Source organism: Amaranthus tricolor, chromosome 3 (assembly GCF_026212465.1).
Source record: "Amaranthus tricolor cultivar Red isolate AtriRed21 chromosome 3, ASM2621246v1, whole genome shotgun sequence".
Classification (NCBI taxonomy): domain Eukaryota; kingdom Viridiplantae; phylum Streptophyta; class Magnoliopsida; order Caryophyllales; family Amaranthaceae; genus Amaranthus; species Amaranthus tricolor.
The window spans coordinates 26,542,603-26,558,304 of record NC_080049.1 but is presented as its reverse complement, the minus strand read 5'-3'; the positions used below and the strand labels follow the sequence as shown (position 1 = coordinate 26,558,304).

At 31.4% G+C, this 15,702-nt stretch overlaps 1 protein-coding gene and 1 pseudogene across 1 annotated transcript; both read right to left on the bottom strand.

Moving 5' to 3' along the window:
* Positions 1-5,808: 5,808 nt before the first annotated feature.
* On the bottom strand, positions 5,809-11,223 carry LOC130807363 (sulfite exporter TauE/SafE family protein 3-like). Its single transcript, XM_057672549.1, has 13 exons — positions 11,115-11,223; positions 10,657-10,816; positions 10,199-10,402; positions 9,501-9,565; positions 9,385-9,412; positions 9,175-9,300; positions 8,831-8,880; positions 7,992-8,066; positions 7,763-7,813; positions 7,247-7,468; positions 6,647-6,740; positions 6,377-6,517; positions 5,809-5,945 (listed from the first exon to the last, which is right to left on the bottom strand). The coding sequence occupies exons 1-13, from the start codon at positions 11,139-11,141 to the stop codon at positions 5,866-5,868; spliced, it is 1,323 nt and encodes a 440-aa protein (XP_057528532.1). The 5' UTR covers positions 11,142-11,223; the 3' UTR covers positions 5,809-5,865.
* A 3,206-nt stretch (positions 11,224-14,429) lies between these two features.
* Positions 14,430-15,702, bottom strand: part of LOC130808504 (probable xyloglucan endotransglucosylase/hydrolase protein 6) — a 3,368-nt pseudogene continuing 2,095 nt past the window's right edge.

Below are 15,702 nucleotides of genomic sequence, written 5' to 3'. Positions count from 1 at the left end.
TAATTTAATATGCTATCCGAGCCGATGGTTCGATTAATAATTAAAATGGTAGGTTTGAAAAGAATGAAGTTCCCGCCTTAATTGACTACTCTCACATGCGAATTAGACGGGGATTCTCATATGAAGGAGGTGTTGCGATGGTTTATCCCACATCGATGACTAAAGATAGTGTGCACACTTTATAAGTCGTTGAAGTCCTTCTTCCCTTTGTCATATGGTTTGGGATAACATCTCCTTTGCTTATAAAATGTGTGCACATCGTGTTTTTGCTGATAATATGTTGACATTCACAGCAGGTTCAGTCTAATTTAACACTATTTTGCTTTGTCATACTAAATTTATACCATTATTAATTTGGAAAAATTTTCGAAAAAATACAATCTTTTGTTCATTCAAAAAATTCAACCTTTCATTCATCCGCTATGAATATATAATTGTTGGATATGTAGCATTAAATTGGGACATTTTCCGTACATTATGTATATAGAGGAACAAATAAGTATTACAACTTAAAGTCCAAAGTGCTTTGAACATACTAAGCAAGTACATAACGAAAGAAACAAATAGAAACTCACAAAGGAGCTTTATTCGTTCGAGCGGGTTATTGCTAGTTCTAGCAATTTGTCTCTTCAGAGACAGAATGTTACTTGAATATATCTTGACATTTGCTCATTTAAGCACCTCTGTACAGTCGCCTATGTTCAAGAAATCTGATTGTTATATTAGTTAATGGAAGTTGCGTAGCCTTATATTGATTCATTAATATTGAATAAATGTTAGTTATGTGATGGAATGAATAGATGGGATGAAAGCATCAAGTTATATTATATATAATGGGAGTTTCATATAGAGAAAGGGTTTTTGATCATTATTCCGTGTCATTTTCTATCCTTAAGAATTTCTGTATTCTTGTTTTTCCTCTCCCCCACATGAACATTCTAAGACCCATAAACTCTTTGTTTAGATACTGATTTCATAATCTTCTTAAACACGTAATCACTTAATCTACATACTTTGTACTAAGTGTAATAGTGTAGTTGCTCGAATCTCAATGTGAATTTCATCTTTGATTCCCAAGTATCATTGTGGAAGAAATATCACAATAGGAAAGTTTCCATACGTCCACAACTAACTATCAAGTTTACATTGGACAATCGATGTTGCAAACTAATCTTTAAAGTGTTCTACAACTAGTGATCATACAACAAAGATAATTCCTATATACACAACAAAATATAAATTTGTACATTGTAATTTTTATTGTATATTTGCATTACATTTCTACTTATAATTTTAGTGTACTTTGTGTGAAAAGGGAGGGTAGGGTTATAGGTGATTCAAGGGGGTTGAGTTATGGTGGTTCAAATCACTTGGTATTTTGAGAGCAAATATAAAGTTAAATTATTAGAAAATAATCTAAATGTAGGATTATTTGCGGTGGATGAGAGACATATTAGATAATTTTCAATAATTTTTCCTGCACCATTCGTTCTTTTTTGTTTATCTCGTTAACTTTTTGCACAGTTTTCAAAGAGAATTTTAAACCTCAATATCTTCAAATACACATAATAAAAAATTATAAAAAATAAATAATAAAAAAGTATACATTAAGACAAATTTAACAAGATTTCACATGGATATATTTTATTTTCTAAATATGTGTCAAAAACATTAATCAAATTTTTCTCTCCTTAAAGGTGGAATATACATATGGGAATAGCATTAGAGAATGGAAGGAGTATTATTTTTGGATATAATTTCATTTATGATACCTCACTTAAAACTTTTAGATTATTTTTTTTCCTAAATCAAAACTTAAACACCCTGTTAAAATACTCATCTTTCTTTATATTTCTTATATTTTTGTATCATTATTTGAAGAGAAATCGCAAGAGGATATATGAATAAAGGATGGAAAGAACTAGAGAATGAAAAGAAAATCAAGTCAATACCTAATAATGTAGTGATAATATTATTAAGGAAAACTTGATTTAAAAGATACGAACTTTAGCTCATTTGCTTTTAAAGGTTCGAACTTTTATTTATTTTTTAAAGGCTCGAACTTTAGGGTGCCTCCGCTTTTTAAGGTTCTGCCGGTTTTAATAACTTGGAATATCAAGTTACCATCTCCTCAACCTGATTTTTCATCAACTTCTTCCTTAAACCTCCGCATCAATGGCTTCTTCCTTAAACCTCCTCATCAATGGGTTCTTCCTTGGTCTACCCATGGAGTCCCAAGAACAAGCACTAAACTCACTACAAAAATCCCTAATTCTACTCATGGCTCTTGCCATAAACCTCAAGTTGATTTTTTTAAATCCCCATTTCTACTCCAATTTTAAACAATTCTTCCCTACAAAAATCTAATCAAATTCATCTCATAGAAGTCAACATCCTTCTCAAATCTTTTTAAAATCCCTAATTTCAAAAAGTTAGATTTTTGAATTAACATCTAAGGCCTTTCATGTTTATTTGAATTAACCTCAACATCAATGTCTAAAGTGAATTAACCCATAAAAACAATGGTAAAGGATTACAATTTTAAAATACTAACTAATGTTAAACAAGATTAAAATGAGATTAGCAAAACATAAACAAAACCTAATGTAAAACTAAAGAAAACCCAAAAGAAACGTTTGTTGCCTAACTATTCGAATCAACTCTTCAATCGGTAGAAGTTCTGGAAACTCGTTCATCGAGGTGACATTGATTCAATTGAAACGACGACATCTGCTCTAAAATGGGTTAATACTTAATAGTTGTTGTCCTTACCTTTCTCATTCACTTGTTCAAAAACTCATTCCTCTTAGATAGGTATGATTTTACTCTTTGAAATTAGAATTTAGGAGCAAAATTAGTGAAAATCATCTGAGAAAATCAATATGACTACAGGATGAGAGAGCTTAAGTTGAGGTTCAATGGTGGATTGGGGTTTTTTGAAGGAGGAAAAGAAAAGTAATTAAAGCGAAAATGAGAGAAATAAAGGTGGTTAAGGGCGTGCTTGGTTATTGGAAGAACCGATGATGGGAAGATTCCTTGATGATTAAATTAAACTCAAAATCTCAAGAGTTTGTGAATTGTGATGGGAAGAACAGATTAAAGGTAAACTAAATCTTTAAAAGTGAAGGCACTTCAAAGTTCGAGCCTTTAAAAAATAAATAAAAATTTGAACCTTTAAAAGCAAATGAACTAAAGTTTATACCTTTTAAATTAAAATTTCCTATTATTAAAAGTACTTCGATTGCTTTTCATATTCTATGTAATTAATCAGCTAGGCATGTTTAGTTCATCTTAAAAGAAAAGTAATTAGTTAAATAAGTTTTTATCGGTATAACTTAGTTATGTTTATAACTAATTAAAATCAGTTACAATTAGTAAATCAATAAAAATCAGTTACAATCAAAAAAACTAATTTTCATGAGTAACAATAATCAATAAATATCAGTTAAATTATTAATTATCAAGTTAACACACATAGCCTTGATCCTTTTTAAACTAAGGAATCATTCGTTTTCTTTCTCCTCTATTTTCCCTTCAAACATTTACAACCATCTTTTAAACTAAAGAAGTTATAAAATAATATTAAAACAATTACGTAGTGGTTGTTGCTAATTAAATTATGTTTGGAGGTGTAGGAAATGTAATTTTCTATAAAAGTGATGATAATACAATATGTTAAAAGTGTTTATTATTGTCCACCTCTGAAATTTACCACATCGAAAATAAATAATTAAGCATACTACTTTATAAACTTCATAAATAATAACCCCTACCATAATCATTGGTTTTTGTAATAAATCTTTTTTGAATTTTTATATGAATTATCTTATCATTTTTGTTTGGTTTATTCAAGTCTATTTCCTAAATTCTAAAACTTGTTATTTTTACTAAAACTTGTTGCTAAAAATGATTTTTCTTGTACTGAGACTTGAACAAATAATAAAATTATAATATAGGGGAGGGGGTGTTATTCATGCCTATTTCTTAAATTTTAATAAATAAGATTAGTAATTAATTCTACAAGTGCTCATATAGTATCTGTTATGCATTTTAATAGATGTAGCTGTTTAATTGTGACAATGAATCACTGTTTTTGTTGTTCATTGCATATCATTCATCAACACATTTTTTTATGGGGTATATAACATATTTTTGGGTTGAATTATAAGCTTACTTAAGCATTTGATTGAATCTGATGAAAAATAAGGCAAAAGAGATGAGACGTGATATTTGTTATTAAGCTTGTAATTTGTAAATATGACCAAAATAAGAGAAATATTTCATCAAACTTCAATGTTGTGTCAACATTTTTCTAATTGTTCGATGTAGAATCACATATGAGTTATTTTCCAACACTTTCCCTTACGTGAGAGCTCATTTTTTAATTATTCGAAAACATTATTCTTTTCGAACCTACAAGTTTTTTTCATTAAAGGTCAAAATTTTTTATTTCTAATTGATCAGAAACCGTTAGCTCTGATAAATAAAATTAAAACTTTATGGCCAATAATTCATTTTATTATTATTATTATTATTATTATTAAGAAAACCAAACTTACGGAGCGTTCACCCATATCAATTTACCTTTAAGTCCATTTGAAAAAAAAAAATTAATATTGTTTAAAAACATATTAATATTGTTTTTAACATACAACCCTCCTTACTCTTCATTAAGGATGACAAAAATGGGTAGGGTGTGGTATGCCCTCCCCATATTCGGTTCCATCCATTTAAAATTTTTATACTCATCTATCCATCTTTATAACAGGTAAAATTTTCATATCTATATCTACCCACTGTCCTCTAGTCTAAATATGTAATCAAACGCGTAGATCATGAGTATACTCAATTATATCATCACATTCACATATATGTCCACACTATATGTGCTCTATATATACAATGTCAATTCTTATAAATTTAATTGTATATGTAATTTTATTTGAACCATACAAATTATTTAATTAGATAAATTAAATATTTTAGATAAATTAATAAATAGCTTTTAACAAAAATAATTAAAATTGATTATCATGTAGTTTTTCTTTCTTTATAAAACATTTTAGAAATTAAAATTTTAATGAAAAACTTTATTAATTAGCAAATATTTCAACAATAAAAAAACAAATATATATTCCAAGAAATTTTAATTGGAAATCTTATGTAACTTTTAAATTGGAATATTCTACATAGTAGTAACGATTATGAGGTCAATATTACTTTTGATGGATAATGAATTTATATAGATTGTTCCACCAATTCAACCTTAAAGCTCAAGTCTGAATTATCTCTATAAAACTTAATGGATGGTAGAAAAAGAAGGATGAAAATTGAGAAGGTTACTGTATTTAAAGAAAAGAACATAAGGGTGAAAACAAAAAATTTCACAACTTAAAGTATAATTTAAAATTTTCTGGGCATTTATCACGGCAGCTTAAATACCAAAAGTATAATGCTATTTTTTGGAATTTTTTAAGACTTTCTACCAGTGACTTTTTGCAAAAGTTCGTTGCTACCATTTTGAATATTCTTTTAAATTCAAAAATATAATATTCCAATAAAATTTAAAATAACATATCTTATTGTGAAATACTACTCATATATTATGGAATAAGTTGATATTAACTTCGTAAGAATTAATTTATACGACAAATCACTATGAAAATATCATTTGGAATTTACTATCTCTTTATTAAATTGTATGATTACAAATAAACAATTTAAAAAGTTTAATGATTCATTTTAATAAGATTCTTTATAATTTAGAACCAAAAACTATATATCTATTAATTTCAACGAAAATAAATTGAGGACTAAAAGAAATACGATAAAAAAACTAATTAATACTCCACTTATAGTCAGAATTTAACCATTGCATAAACTCTGAAAACCCATGTACTCATGATTCTGCACTTTGAGTATCATGTGAATTATACCTGCTCCACCTACAAGTATATAAATCAAGAATAAATACATCAAAAATATTTAAAGGCCGCCAATAATACAGAAAAAACTAATGCGTTTTGAGGCGGAAAAAATGTAGGAAAAATAGAATATTAGTAGAATATTATATTTTATATGTTATATTATTATGAATTAGTTTTCTAAAGTTTAATATTTCGTAATATTTTATTTCCTTATTAGATGGTCAAATTATGTATAAATAGAGGTGTTTTTCTCATTGATAAATTAATACAAATCTAGTATTTATCAACTAAATCATAACTAAATTCGAATTATAATTTTTACAAAAATTGACAAACATATACTACTTAATTTAATATTAAAGTCTCTAAACTTGTAGATCTTATACGGTCGAACATGTTAAACATGTTTACAACCTCCATGAACATGTTATCAAAGCTTAGCAACATACCTAGACATATGGTACTGACAGCTATAGTGAAAGCAAGAATAAATATGATGATAGATGTTCGTCCAATTACTGATATTATCCTCCTGACTACGTCTTGCCCGGTAAAGGCAGCAATTACAGCAACACAATATAGATACACAGCTGCAGATAATAAAAATCACTAATCATGAATCATGATTCAAGTTTCTAAGTAGCAACTATCTAAACCCTCACTGTCAATTTTCATTCTAAATTTGGAAAGAAAAACAAATATTTAGTATTGGTGCATACCGTATGGGACTGGAAAGCGCTTTAGGATGTAATACTGTACAACTGACATTGATGACGAAAATAGCATGGCGAAGGCTGAAGTTGCACTTGCCACCTGCAGTTAAATCACATGATCATCATCATACCTGGTATATCCCACTTATGGAATCTATGAATAGGGTATGGGGAGGGTAGGATTTGTTAGTGTATATAAGATATTCTGGAGTCTTAACTATTAGCTTAAGCTTTTGGTTGAGTTAGTTTCTTGACATGGTATCAGAGCCAGCGTGACTAGAGGTCGCGAGTTCAATCTCTTCCACCCTTAAATTCAAGTATAATATTGCGCATCAGGTATGAGGAAGACTTGTGTTGCATCTATATTTTAGCCCAAAAGGTTCTCGTGAGAAAAAGCGTGTTAGAATGTATAACATATTCTGAAGTATCAACCATTAGCTTAAACTTTTGGTTGAGTTGCTTCTTTGACAAGATGTTGGCATTACCATACCCTTATCAAAAGATTTAAGGAGATTGCGGCTAATAAAATCCTTACTCCTTAGCTCGAACAATGACTAATGAATAATGAATGTAGAAGATCAATTAATGAGAAATTGATGAAAAAACCTGTGGATGGATTCCTAATTCAAGGAAGAGCGGAGTTAAAATGGTTCCACCTCCTATACCAAGCATGCCTCCTATAACACCCGCGACTATCCCGGTGAAGAAGAATAGGAGTACCTTTGACAGAGTCCAGTCTGTAGTCTCATTCGAACAAGAAGTTATGGCCCTTCTCCCTTTGTATAAGCATACTGCTTGATAGATTGATACTGAGAACCCTATTATCACCTATTTGCATGGAGCCATACACATCAAATTGGTAATTAGTAAACATATTTCTTTAATTTAGCAAATATTTTATGCAGAATGCAGGAGACAGGAGTGTCGCAGATCAAAGGCGACAAAAAGTTTCAGTCGCCACAAAAATCATTTATCACTAGTTGCTGATAAAGCCTTTTTATCGCCAATTTTGTCGCCAAATTTGACGACAGAAGCTTTTTGTTTGTCGCCAAATTTTGTTTTTTTGTAGTGAAGTATATATATATATATATTTAATCGACGTAATAGACATTGAAAGATTACCTCAACTAAATTTAGAATCCAGTAATCAATGGAGCAGGCCATCACATGAGTCTTCACATCAGGCAGAACAAAAAATTGCTTTAATAAACTTAGAGAGTAAAATACAAGGTTCATTAGTCAAGACCTATATATATATATAGTATATAGCATGTGTTTGTTTCCATATTTGTTATATTTTATCCAAGAAAAATCTACCAATAATAGAAAGTTTGAGGCCAGCCAAACTCACCTTCATGATCTGAACGGCAAAAAAAGCCGCCCAAACAAATACAAGAAGCACTAGCTGTTTTAATCTCATGGAAGCCTGTTGCAGAAGATAATGAGAAAGATACTTCATAAATCAAACATCGTGTTAACATGATTACATATCGTTAAGGAACCAAAAGTTTGCAGACTACGAGTTCTCGACAAGGTGGAGATTGTTAATGATTGGTGACTCGAATTGAGTCTTGATCTTGGTTGTAGATGAATTGAAGTCGAACAAGTGAAGATATGGGTCAGAGTCTTAGCGATAAGTCGTCGCTTCTGGAGCAGAGAAAGCAACGAGTCGTGGCAAAGTTTCTGACCAAAAAATGAATTTACAAGATGAATCAAGATATCTCTCACAAGTAATAATGGCTCTCTTGTGATATCTCAATTTGTGAATAATCAAACCCTAGCACTAATAGAAGGAGATATATATACTAAAACTTAACTAAAAGATACTTGGGCTCCAAGAAACTCAAATAATCGTCAAAAACCCACGAGCAAATAAGCAAAACGCATAACCGTCAAAAGCAACGACTCGTCTTCAATGAACAATGACTCGTGGCAAAAAGCGACGAGTCGTCCCCAAAAATCCACGATTCATGGCAAAGTTTCTGACCAAAAGATTCTACTTCAGAGAAGAAGCCACGACTTGTCACTTTCTCTGCTCCAGAAGCGACGACTCGTCGCTAAGTCTCTGACCCATATCTTCACTCATTCAACTTCAATTCATCTACAACCAAGATCAAGACTCGATTCGAGTCGCCAATCATCAACACATGGAACTATGATAAGTGATATGAGTATAGAGAAGCGCGAAACCTCAGGAACTCGGTGGACTGATCTGTATCCATTGACATCGTCTGCTTCAACTAAAAGTTCCATAACACGAATTACAAAGATAGATCGGAGTACTTATTAACCATACACGAACGGTCCATTTGGTTACTGATACTAAATGGTGGTAATGGTAATGATTTTATAGTCTAAAATTTCATCAAAAGTTCCATATCATTCCCCTAGTGATGAAACTTTACACAAAAAAGTTTTTTTTTTACAAATTACACTAATTATCATTCTCATTACTACCGTTGTTACCCCTACCAAACGGACCGGAAATTCTTCATTATTTGCAAGCATGAATGAACTTGATGAACCAAACTTACTCTTGAGAAAATGTGCAGTATCATTCTCTGTTTCTGCAAAATCTTTTACTTTCCTTTCTTTCATCCCTTGTTCCATGACCTTTGTTAGAGGAAGTTCCTCAGATATTTGACCAATAAATGTGCTTCCTGCAGTAGTAAAACCATGGGTCTTAAAATTATGCAAAATCTAATGGCTCAGCTTGGTTCTTAGCTACTGATCACCATGCATACCATCAGATTCCTGCTGTTTAGTAGTCCCCTGTTAAACCAAGGCGTTTATTAGATGGCTTATCACCCTTAGCTTAATGCATGGTAATATCTCACTTGAGTGAAGTGCACATACTGACCTGTTTTCCTGCTGTTTCTTTCTTCCATATCTCAACACCTTTTATGAAAGACCTTGTTGCATTTACTATCAATCACATGTTAAACGCATAAGAGCTAGCTTCACTCACGAAAAACTGTCAATGAACCAACTCAACCAAACGTTTAAGTTGTGGTTAAGATTTTTTGATATGTTATCTAATACTCTAATACGCACCCTTACACAAGAGTCTTTTAGGCTAGAAATGTGGATGCAGCACAAGTCCTCCTCATACTTGGCGCTGAATATCCCACTTTAAATAAAAAATGGTTGAGATTCAAACTCGTAACCTCTTGTCTTGTTGCCTTATAATACCTTGTCAATGAACTAATTCAACCAAAAGTTTAAGCTGATGGTTGATGCCCCAAAATACATTATATACTCTAACACATCCCCACACATGAAAGCCCTTTGGGCTAGAAGTGTGGATGCGTCATAGGTTCTCCTCATACCTAAAACTAAATATTTCACTTTAAATAAGGGATGGTTGAGATATAACCCCGTGACCTCTTGTCACGTTGACTTCTGATATCATGTCAAGGAACTAGCTCAACCAAAAGCTTAAACTGATGGTTGAGGACCCAAGATATGTTACATACTATAACAAAAACGCATCCTTGTAGTTACAAAACTAAATTTGAATGTCTAACAAAATAGAAAGATGAGCAAAATTGTAATTACCTAAAAAGAGGAATATGAGCAGAATTGTGATCATCCAATCAGCCAATATGATGTTTAATGCCACTCCAACACTGATTCCCACCATGAGCAAAGGTTGAAAGAGCAGAGCTAAGTCATAGTCTATGAGGGGCGTATTAGAAAATGTAGGGTGACTGAGCCTTGAGTTGTAATACACTGTTGCTGCAGCAGTTCCCATGATCATACCTATAAACATATAAGAGAGTATAGTTTCTGTATATACAGTGCTAAAAGTATAATCAATTGGAAAAATAATTAAAATAGAGATACTACTCCTATTATCAATTGGTTTTAGTATGAAACCTTAACGGACTTGTGTGCAATCAATTCTACTCTTGTGCGGATATTATAGCGTACAAGCCCAATAACAAATTTATTATTATCTCTCAAACTCATTCATAGAGGTTAGCGTATATAATATGTAAAAGATCAAAACATACATTTCGAAACGGCAGCAGATGACTTGGGATCAAAACCAATGATTAAAAAGAGCATAGGAACAAAGATAGCACCCCCTCCGATCCCTCCAATACTGCCCATTGCAGCTCCTAAAAATCCAATTGTTGACCCCACAACAAGTCTCCATCCAAATTCAAATTCCTGTTTTACCACCATGCAAACAAATAATTCATTTAGGGTATGCTTAATAAATGATGGTTGGCTAAAGTTCTTGGCTGGTTTTGACTAGTTTGAAGTAATAAACGATATGCTAGCTGTTTAAACCAAGTGTTATTGATCATGTTTGGTGAAAATTAGTTTTTTGGTTGTTGGCCGCTTATTAGAGAAAATATTAGTTAAAAAAGATAAAAATGAACTTAAAAGTCATTTATTAGATTCACACCTACTTGAACATGTATGTATGTAACAATGAAATACTTTACAAGGAGTTTAAACTTACTGGCCAATTATGTTGATATAAAGACATGATTATGATAAGGGATCCGATCAATAATAAAATATTTTCAAATTAGCAAAGTAATTTGCAAAGTTTTAAAAAGGGATCAAGAAAAGTCAAATATTTGAAGTAATTTAAAATTACATGAGATCATTATATAAGTATTTTCAGACTTCAAAGATCCACCTTTATTGCACATAGTTTGAATGTACAGCAAGAATATTCCAAGCAATAAATAACTTAACTAATAAGTGAAGGTGAAGATTAGAATAATTTCACTTCAAGACAACATTGCAGATTGCAGTGCTTAATTTCTGCAAACTTTTATATCTGCCATTTACATTTTTAACCATTAAATCATAAATTGGTAAATAAGAAAACTTCCTGGTTTTATGATTGCATTACTGATCTGATACAAAAAGTTAGTTGCATCATTTCATAGCTAGGCCATAATGTCAAGAAAACAACTCAATTAAAAGTTTTAGCTGATGGTTGAGGTCCTAATAATATACTCTAACATGCCCCCTCATACGAAGATTCTTTAGACTAGAATTATGAATGCAATACAGACCCTCTTCATACTTGGCGCTGAATATTCCACCTTAGATGGGGGTTGAGATTTAAACTTGTAACCTCTTGTCACGCTAACTTTTGATACCATGTCAAAAAACCAATTCAACCAAAAGCTTACTTTGATACCATGTTAAGGAACCAACTCAACTTAAAGCATAAGTTGATGGTTAAAATTTCAGGATATGTTATATATTTAACACATCAATTTCAGAAATGTCACTAAATCAAGACCTCATTGTGATACTAGGTAGTAGACCTGTCAAAATGATCGAAAGGACAAGTTGCGGGTCTGATCACTTTCAATTAGCTTGGATCAATTATGGCTCTGATTAGTTTTAGGACGTTAAGTCTAGGTTGGTTCTGACCGACCCAACGAGTAATGAATTTCAAAATATATTTTTTATCATTATTTTTAAAGAAAATATTTTCTTATAGAAACTAATATATCAATTTTAAATCTATATTAATAAATATTGATTTAAGCTATAAAATTAACTAAAAATATAGTGACTCCTGAATTAAAATGATAACGTGGAACTTAAAAGGGTCAAATAGTCGAATTCAGATTCTGATCCGGTGTAACCTAGTTTTTTCCTATCTTTTCGGATTAGGTTATTCTTGGGTTACGGGTCAAAATTTTCGAGTTACAACTCACTAATTTCCTGTCATGTTTCGAGTTTATTTCATATCAAATAAAAATTTGATACGTCTAGCTCGGTACAAATAGGCCCCTAAACCATCGACATTGCCCAGGAATTAGTCCGTATAACCATGATTCAACTAAAGATAAGCTGTAAGATCAATTTTACCGGTCAACATTATCCAGCGATGTTAACACAAGCACAATATTTAACTACATTGACTTGGTATTATTTCTTACTTCAATTTTGTACTTATAATTTTATTGAAAACCATGACATAGAAGTGAAAGTTTGATTTGGAGTTTGATTTTTCATAAAATCAAATTAAACTAAATTTATTTTGGTTTTTGATTTTTCAATCCAAACCAAAATGTGCCACAATCCAAATCGAACCAAATCAAATTAATTCGATTTAGACTTTTAAAAACCAATCCAAACCAAAAAATTAGAAGTGGTTCACTAAAATTGTAAAGAAAAAAAAATTGAAAATCATAATTGCAAAAATAGGAATGACAAAATAAAATCTTTATTATTGAAATAAGGTTTATTATTGTTATAAGGTTGCTTACGTCGTTTTTGTAAGTATTGCTAATTAAAATCTTCTAGTTGCACGTCAAGCTGCACAAGATTTATTACTCAACAAGTAGTTTAGCTCACTGTAAAGTGAGCTTCTATTTTAATACGGTTCAAAATTTTGATTTTTCGATTTTAGTATGCTCAAACCTAATCCAAACCAAACTATTTCGGTTTTGAAATTTTCAATCGAAAACCAAACCAATTTTATAAAAAGTCCAATCCATATTTGAGGTTAGCGTAGTGAATTTGAGGTTTATATCTACAATGTTGAGTTTACATTTCAAATTCACAATGTTGAAAAACATATAAGTGATCCATATTCAAATAGTATAATGCCTTTGGGAAGATGCCCAAAAACAATGCAAATACGTATGAGCTTGATCCAAAGCGTGCATGACATAATAATGTGAATCATTCATGGCCGGAGGACCATAGATCTTACTAGGTACATATGTATACAAAAGAGCAACACCATGAATAGCTTGCTAGATTGCTAAAACAAATGTGTGGGTAGATTCTCAGTGTAACCTTGCAATGGGAGAGTCTGGTCTTGATGACATGTATCAAGAGTCTACTAGACAAAGTGGTCAAGGAAGCATGTTCTATGGTGAAATGTGGTGCAAGAAGAAAAGTTATATCGTTGGAAGAAAGGACACAAGTGATGTGGTTTGAAGAAGGGATTATTGAGTGTACAACAAATAAGAAAGTATTGACAACATATAAGTGATTCAAAATTAGTATGAGATATTTTTGTTACAAGTTGATAGTGGTTACCTAGGCCACAAAGTTGATGATGATGTGAGTGAGTCACCCAAGAAGGTGAAAATTTGAGGATGATAGGAAAGTTGGACTTGAGGGGGAGATAGTTGAAGCATACCACAACTCCTAGTAAAAGATGATTTTAATCACATAATCAAACTTACCTTAACTTGTACTTTGGAGAAGGAAGATGGGGATGTATTGAGTTGTGATAAATTAAGATTTGGGTCCCTAAATGAGGTGATCGATGTGGAGTATATGAAATGCATTGAATAAGGCATATAAAGATTTCACTAAGTATGCTAGACCATACCTTGAACTAGGAAAGACATGGTATAATGGTTGCTCGAACAAGGCAATGAAGAAGCGGTAAACAATAGGTGTCAGAACAATTTGTTTGTTCGAGCAAGGACAGTGCTACACTATGGGTCAGAAAACAGAAGGCTTCTGATCATTCTTCTCATTCGAGCACATGAGTGGCTCGTTCGAATAGTTACCTAGGATGCTCAACGATTAATTTTTTTGTACGATCTGTGTGAGTTAAACGGTGCATTATTTCTGAGTTATTGTTGCATTAAGTGTGTATTCTAGAATGTTGTATATGAATTCACATAATATATTACACACAACAAAGAGTAAGGGTTAATTCATAGAGAGGGACTAAGGTGTAATTAAAAATTGCAAAAGATAAGAAATCATTCACTCTAAAATATTAGCAAAAACATAAGAAATACTAAGTAAATTTTCTTTCCTATTCCAATACAGAAAATGCTCATTTCTCTTTGATTTAGTAATAAACAAATAAACATTGAGAAATGGTGTAAAAAAAATGAAAGAAATAAATAAATAAAATACATCATTCATAAATCATAACAAAATTACAAATGCATTATGCACTCCTTCATATGTATGTGGATTTAGTAGTAGAGAAATGAGTATTGACTCGAGCTCTATATATTCTTCTGTCTCGATGAAATTGCTATATTTAACCTTAAAACTTATTACATTAATACAAATATTTGCTATATATCTTTGTAACTCAGGAGGAGGCATTGGGTAACGACTTTTATCATTAAGTATCGCATTATTTATCATTAAGTATCGCGCTCGGGAGGAGGCATTGGGTAATGACTTTTATCGGTACAATAATCATAAATCAAGTGATTGTTACGAACCCATTGATATCTTTGTAACTAAAGACTTAAAGCTTGATATATAGGCTCTTCCCAAGAGTTATTTAGATTAGAGGCACAAGCAATTGATCCAGGCATAGGACAACCTTCTATATCAAAATCCTTGTAGTAAGCTAAAAAGGGGGCTTTCTTCCAATTGATTTTCTCCAACCCACCACGAGTTGCCCAATTATCAGCGTCCCATAACGTTGAAAACACACCCATTGGTTGTGATTTTGGGTATGGAATTCTCTTTGCTTAATTGTTTTTGTATACCCGTATGGGGGATTCATCCACTGAAAACCTAAACCATCAAATAAAGATATATCAATTATATATAATTTGCTCACGCCGGTGATTTTATAGTGGTTGGCTGGTTTTCAAAGCCAACGACCAATGATTGAGATCGCTTAAATGTGGTGGTTGGCTTTGAAATCTAATCACTATAGAATTACCTTTAACGATGGTTTTTGTAAATGAAACTCGATAGTTTTTACTTACATGATTTGGTGATGGTTCCATAAAATGCAATAAGTGTGATAATCGAGGAAAGGGACAAACCAAAGATTGACCCTTTGTTCTCTATCACCCTTGCCATGAGCAAATATGTTTGTTTGAACGGTGTAAGGTTGTCCAGATCTATTTCTCAAAAGCTCGAAATCTAACTCATCTCATATGGTATTTGTATCTGAATTCATCTAGTGATTTATTAAGTATAGTTAAGTCATTATAAATGCAATTTCATTATGCTATATTTAGAAACGATGATTTCATTTGAAAATCTGAAATCAGCAATTTCATTTATGTTTGGAAGCGATGTTTCATTTGAAAATCTAAAATTGACTCAAATTTAATATTTGGTAAATCAAT